This window comes from Pongo pygmaeus, chromosome 9 (assembly GCF_028885625.2).
Source record: "Pongo pygmaeus isolate AG05252 chromosome 9, NHGRI_mPonPyg2-v2.0_pri, whole genome shotgun sequence".
Lineage (NCBI taxonomy): Eukaryota > Metazoa > Chordata > Mammalia > Primates > Hominidae > Pongo > Pongo pygmaeus.
In genome coordinates, this window is record NC_072382.2 from 40,437,357 (window position 1) to 40,444,299 (window position 6,943).

Genomic DNA, 6,943 nt, shown 5'->3' on the forward strand with positions numbered 1-6,943 from the left:
GCCAACCAGCTTCTGACTGCCAGACATTATCAAGGATCTGAACTGCAGAGGACATTTAAAGTGGATAACTGGAGGCCTCTTTAATCCCCTATCCTCCACATTCTTCTTTTATTTTGCTCTTATATCTCATTAGGGAATCATCAGTTAAAACTGACAGCATAGTAAGGTATATAAGATATCACACAGTTTTAGTCTTGAAAATAGTACCTAGGCTTTCTAGGCCTGAGCAATAAAAATAATAATAATAATAAAAACAGTAATAACAGCAACTAACATTTATTGAGGATTCACTATGTCTCAGGTACTCTTCTAAGTGCTTGACATGTATTACTTCATTTTATAAAATGCTTTCCTCATGCAGTTTGTTGTTAGAATTAAGAGAAATGATCCAGACAAAGTTCTTAGCACAGAGCCTTACCAATAATACTGACTTTTCAGAAAAGTTAGCTGTTTTTTAATTGTTGCTATACTTAACAACAACAACAAAAATAATAAATGCCTCCTGTTCCAAATAAAACTGTAAGAGGCTTTTTAAATTTCTTGATTTACAGATGAAGCCCCAAGGCTTTATAACATCCCAGAATGACCCACAACCCAGCTCAGTGCCTGGCACAAATTAAGTAGTCAACAAATATAAAAATAATTAATATCCTAACTTGTATAGATTCATTTGTAAGTAGATTTTGCAGAGAAGAGAGTGTCCAGTTTTCTTTCGATTCTCAAAATAGTCCGTGGTCTAAGAAATAAAAAGAACCACTACTTGAAAAGAGAATTTGTCACTGCATGAATAACAAGGTCTAATAAGAATCATGAGGAATTGGGGAGGAAAGATGTGAGTAGGTCTGGCTCCCCACCCTAAGAAGGTTTGGAACAGCCTTGTGATGTTATTCTCCGGGCTGCCAGTTCAGGATTGTTTCCTCTCCCCACCTGGAAATTCCCATTTGCCCTCTGAGGCCATTTACATAAGACTCTGTGGGATTACTGGCTGTACATCTAGGCTTGAGTGGAGTGATTGGATGCCAGATAATTTCGTTCTGGTTTTGTAGGAATCATAGAATGTTAGCACTGGAAGGAACCTCATACATAATCTATTTCAGGGTTTTCAAATTTGTAGCAGATGTGTTACCATTCCCCTTCCTGCACCCATGGAAAATATCTCTAATTAGGGATGACACTCTTCACTTCTGTGTCTTTTGAATCCTTGATAACATAATATGGTATGGAAGCATTACCAATAGATTGAAATTAGCATGCACAGGAAAAACAGTTTTCCATCACTATCACATGCCCAATATCCTCCCATTACAGCTGGGAAAATCAAGGAGATGACATTTGTAAGTCTATAAATTACCAAATGATTACTATGAAGTGAGTGATATAAATGTTTTGAGGCATGAATGATTGTGACTTCAAACTACAAACATTTTAGTACCAAATATGATTTTATTTGCCACTGTTGTTATTTTTTCCTCATTTTTTCAGAATAAAGAAGGAAACTATTTTATGTGATCATTAATCTTCTTTCTACACACAAGGCCCTGAGTAACAAAAAGAAGTTATAAGTGATTTTAAGTACAGTAAGTTAAGCAAAATTTCAGGCATTTGACCACTCTCTATCATTTTTCAGTATCCTTAAAAAAATCAGTTCAGGAAAGTCCTGTATTTAAATTTAAGAGACCAGGGGCTGTTATAACTGATGGAGGATAAGTCATTTAGCCTTTCCCAGCCTCAGTTTCCCCTTCTGTAATAGAAAGATATTAGACAGTTCATAGGAATGGAAAACTTATTTTCTTATTCAAGGGAGAGGAGAAAATAAATGTCTGTTGAACAGAAGAATATGAACATTTATTTATTTATTTTCGTGTGTGTGTGTATATATATCTGTGCATATATACAACAAGAAAGCATATTTAAGGTGAGAGTAAGAATTAGCTAGGGAAAGACATTAAATAAAGTGCACCTCCACCTTTTAAAGCCATTAATTAAATAATGTAGACCTGGCTTCAAAATTAAACATCATTGTAGTTTATAACTTAGGATGGAATGCTTGCTCTGCATAAGGGTACGGGGTATGAGCCTTGTCAGAAACTTTTCCAATTGAATTTGTGAGAGAAACGAGAAAATTTGAGTCTTTAAGCGGACCTACAGAGATCAAATTTAAAGTTCTGGCAATGGCTAGATTTGTTTTCTTCTGAGGATGTTAGGGTGACTACAGAGAGGAGAATTGCCAAATATGTAGCTATTCCTCTGCCTTCTTTATCATATACTCTAAATAAACTGGCTTAAATCCAGTCCTTCTCTCTCCTTTTGCATTGGCCCCTTTTTGAAATATGAAAGTTACAGATGTAAATTACAAAGTATGCCAGTATTACATGAAAACATGTTTATTGCCTGAATAATAAAACTTAGCTAAGGAGTTATTAGAATTAGGATTCCCCCTACTTGAAGTACAAGTTTCCAATAAACAGACAGAAGCAAAACCCCAAATGAGAAAGAATACATTGGTAACCTAAATCATAGGCATTTGTGGGTGTGTTCATACAATCTACCTACTTCTTTGTAATTTACTATAGCACTGATGACAAAGCATAGACATACAATGAGAAAGAGCAAATCAGCATATCAGTGTGACTGTGCAACCACTACAAAGCTTGGCCTTCTTAAATGTGGCCACTTTAACTTACACACACCCACAGAGGCACCAGAAATCTCCCTGCAAACGCGATTTGCCTATAGTTTTGTGGCAATACTGTTACATAAAACAAAAACAACTCTCAGACCATGGTTAATAAATAAGAGAGAAAAGAAGAAGTAAGAAACAACTTCCATGGGTTGGCAGGCATGCAAAGCAGCACCTTGAACCTCATTTGAAAAACAGGCAACTCAGATAGCTTTTGGAGCCCAGGAGTGAAGGCTAGAGGCTGAAAGGAGCTATGCACTATTATCTTTGGGTATTTCCACATAATCTGCAGGATGGGGAAGTTTAATTCCTCACCACGTAAACTGTGCTCTTTTAGATGTGGCTGAAACAGGTATCTCTGCAGAATTAGAAACCCATCTAGAAATGATATTGCTTAAAATTGTTCTTTCCAGGTGACAATTCCATAACAATCACATAAATAATGTACAAAAACAAAACTGAAAACAAAATCACTCAAGTGTCCAATTTTTCTCTTTTTAAAGATGACCTCAGATTTATTCTCAAAGTGCAAATAGGGATATAAAAAAATAGTAGGTATGGGGGAAATGTAGCCCCATCTTCTGTCCCCCACCCTCCAAAACCGGGCTGATTTGATTCCCTCTCTTTAGCATTTGTATCCTTCCATCTATACTTTAAGATAATCATTTTTCAGCCGACCTAGTCGGGTCCCATGGCTCCTAATGGTGAGGGCCAGCAGCTCGTATTTGTCCCTGAGCCCCACAGAGATGTCCAGTGTCTCCTTCAGCAGGGACCTGGTGTGGACCAGCATTCCCAGAAAGTCCTCGTTGAGCCTACTCTCCTGCCGGCTGTCCTGTTCCTGGCCCTGCTTGAACTTGCTCTCCAGCTCAGTGAGGGATTTGTCCGAGTTGGAGTAGGCATCCCCGATCTGGTGGGACTCCCGCCGCAGGTACTTGCCATAGCTCTCTTCCCCGTCTAAGTCGTAGGAGATGCTTTTGCTGATGCCCTCCAGCACGCGCCCAGCATCCTCCACCTGGCGGCCCAGCACGGTGAACTCCTCCCGCAGGGTGAGGCTCAGCAGGCTGCCGGCCCGGCTCCCCTCCCCCTGGGAGCAGCGCCTGTGGTCACTCACCCTGAAGAGCAGCTGGCACTTCTCGGGGTCATCGTTCTCCTCATAGTCCCCATCGGGCACGAAGTAGTGGTGCAGAGTCCCATTGGACATCTCTGGGTAGAGGGGGCCATCGAAGTAGCCTTGACACAGGTGGCAGAAGAAACTCATGCAGAGGAACTTCAGAAACACCATTCTGGATATTCAGGATGGCCAGGGACCCCCAGAGGAGACTTTTCACCCAGGCACAAGGAAGGGAGTGTCTTTGCGAGTCAGCGTCTCCCTGAGACAGCGTCTGCCTCAGTCCCAGCCGGTTTGCTGCTCCCTGGCCCCCAGTCCCCAGCAGGCTTCATGTGGCTCTGCACACCAGCGTCTGGGTAACGCGGCCGCGGCAGCGCAGGATGCACCCACCCTTGCGCCCCTCGCTCGGTGGCTGGAACTCCTCCGGCACAGGCGTAGCGGGGAACCCCTCCTCCGGGGCGCTGGCAAGATGCTGGCTCTGTTGCCCTCCTCTCGGAGTTTCCCCTTGCTCCCGGGAGATGGAGTGTGTAGCTGGAGAGAAAGGCTCTTGCCCCCTGATAGTATTTCAATTTCTGGACTGGGTGGGAATGCGGAGTTTTTCCTTTGGCTAAAGATATCCTGAGGATCTCTCTGCTCTCAAATTACAGCTGGTTTCGTCACTTGGAAGCCAGGGAACAAGTTTGGAAAAGAACCTCTCACCAGGTCTCCGCTATTAAAGGTACAGGGTCGCTTTTTAAAGATTGGAAGGGAAGACTCTACAATAGAATTTAGCTCGAAAGAGAAAATGAGAAGAGAATAAATGGAATTTCCACCACAAAAAAACCCTGGTTTGTTATTGACATATTGGGAGGGAGAAGGAATGATTACCCTGGAAAAATGCCATTTCACGTGTCTCAATAAATATCAGTTAGGTTGGATTTTTTGAGTATATCTATTTTTATCTTTAAAACTTTGTGACTTTGAAGGCAAATTTAAAGTGTCAGAAATTACAGTTTTGTTTGAAAGTGATTGGTTAATTAAAATTGATATCAGCAATACTTTGGATGAAATGAAAATACAGAAAGTTGCTTAATGTATAGTCTTTAGTATGTATAAGAACAGAAGCTGAAAAATGAAATTTTGCCAGCTTAGTAAGTTAAAGGACAATGAGATCCTTATTTAATTTTATGAAACAATGCTAAGCATCTGCATTGAATCTTGAACCTAATGCTTTTATAGTTGTTGCCTCTTTTTAGAGTTTTGAAAGCTTTTGAAGAATGTTTCTGGTACTATTATGCCCATTTTCCAGATGGAGAAATGAAGGAGCAGAATGTTAAGCAAATTGATTATAGTCACACAGTTAGACTTTAGTTGAGCCAGAACTAATTGTCACAAAGTCTTTTAATTTAACTTGGGGGGAAAAATACCATGTTTTTTTTTAACCTGGCCATTTTAATTTCTAATTTATGAACTGATTGGCAAATGGCCATCCTAAAGGCCATTCATTTGTTTAAAGAATATTTCTTGAGCATTTACTGTGTGCCAAAATCTATTTTAGGTAGTGGGAATACAGCTGTGAACAAAAATAAAGACAAATCCTTGCCTTCCTGGCACTTATATTTTGGGAAATAGAAAACTTAAATTTTTGAAAATAGGTCGGGCGTGGTGGCTCACGTCTGTAAATCCAGCACTTTGGGAGGCAGAGGTGGGTGGATCACTTGAGGTCAGAAGTTCGACACCAGCCTGACCAACATGGTGAAACTCCATCTTTACTGAAAATACAAAAAAAAAAAATTAGCTGGACATGGTGGTGCATGCCTGTAATCCCAGTTACTCAGGGGGCTAAGACAGGAGTATTGCTTGAACCCAGGAGAGGGAGGTTGCTGTGAGCCTAGATCGCACCACTGCACTCCAGCCTGGGTGACAGAATGAGACCTTTTCTCAAAAAAAGAAAAATACGTAAATAAATAAGATGTAAGTTGGACATCAATAGGGCTGTGGAAGAAAGGAAACAGAGGAAGCATGGGAAAGCAGAAGCAGGCAGCCCTCCTGTTTCCATGGGTATTTTCTCCTTCTTCCTTGAAATGTAACTGAAACATTCATGTTGACTTGCCAGTGTTCCATACCTATCTCCCTCCCCAAGTAATAAGGGACTGGCTTCATTCAGACTCACAGTGCCACATTGTTCTGGGACAGTTATACTCATTGTCATCAGTTTCATGGATATAAGCAACCCAGAATCCTGCAGAGAAAACGAGAAGTCTGGTTAAGTAACTTGATATTTTGCTGATGTGGTATCACATGCATACAGTTTCTGAAGCATGTTGAGTGCACATTTTCCTTCTTATCCAGATACTTAGCATCATGGAAACATAGACCAAAGGAGTTTTCTTACTGTTTATGCCAAGTGGAAGACCAAGGCCTATTTTCACTCTATCCCAGAAGAAAACTACAACTTCCTTCAGTTGAAAGACTGGACTGTTGGACTCAAGAGCTACATTGCTTCATTCCTTTTTCTCTGGGACATTCAGAAATGACAACAGATGGATTCATACTGACTGCTTGGACAAAGAAGTGAAGAGGAATTTACTCTGATTCATTCCATTTCTTGCACAATCTCTCTCTGACTTACTAACCAATTCAATTAAGCAAACCTACATTAAGCACTTACTACTTGCTCCCCACTTACAGGATGCAGTATTAAGGTAACTACAGACACAAAGATGTGCAATAAGAAGTTTCAGCCTACAAAGAGCTTGCTCCCTGGTTGAAGAGTCAGACATATACCCATATAAAGTTATCATACGAAGGGTGAAGAGTGTGAAGAGTGTTTACTTTCTTCCTGCAATGACTTCATCTAAAGATACACACTCTGTATTGTGTATTAGAAAGGAATCATTTTTGTACAAATAACTAAAAGTCCACTTCAGTCTAACTAAGGGCATTAACTTACAGGAAGCCTAAGATTAGATATTCAGAGAAGGCCTAGTCCAACCTAGTTTTTCTCTCACTATTTCTTGGTTCTATGTCCTCGGCTTATATTCATGCATGGGCAGTCTCTTTCGTTTGTGTGCTAAGATGATTACCAGTGTCTTCCAGGGCTATGTGCTTCTTTATTCATATGTAACAGGAATGACAGATTGAATTTCCTGGTAGCTCAAATGCAGCTCCCTCAA

At 40.5% G+C, this 6,943-nt stretch overlaps 1 protein-coding gene across 1 annotated transcript; it reads right to left on the reverse strand.

The window, feature by feature from the left end:
- Window positions 1-1,423: 1,423 nt before the first annotated feature.
- FIBIN (fin bud initiation factor homolog) lies at window positions 1,424-4,478 on the reverse strand. Its single transcript, XM_054441331.2, has one exon. It carries the CDS (start codon window positions 3,960-3,962, stop codon window positions 3,327-3,329), a length of 636 nt encoding a protein of 211 aa, XP_054297306.1. The 5' UTR covers window positions 3,963-4,478; the 3' UTR covers window positions 1,424-3,326.
- Between the last annotated feature and the right edge of the window lie 2,465 nt (window positions 4,479-6,943).

Excerpts from the sequence above, each read along its gene's own strand:
- FIBIN (XM_054441331.2), bottom strand. The coding sequence starts at position 3,962 with ATGGTGTTTCTGAAGTTCCTCTGCATGAGTTTCTTCTGCCACCTGTGT.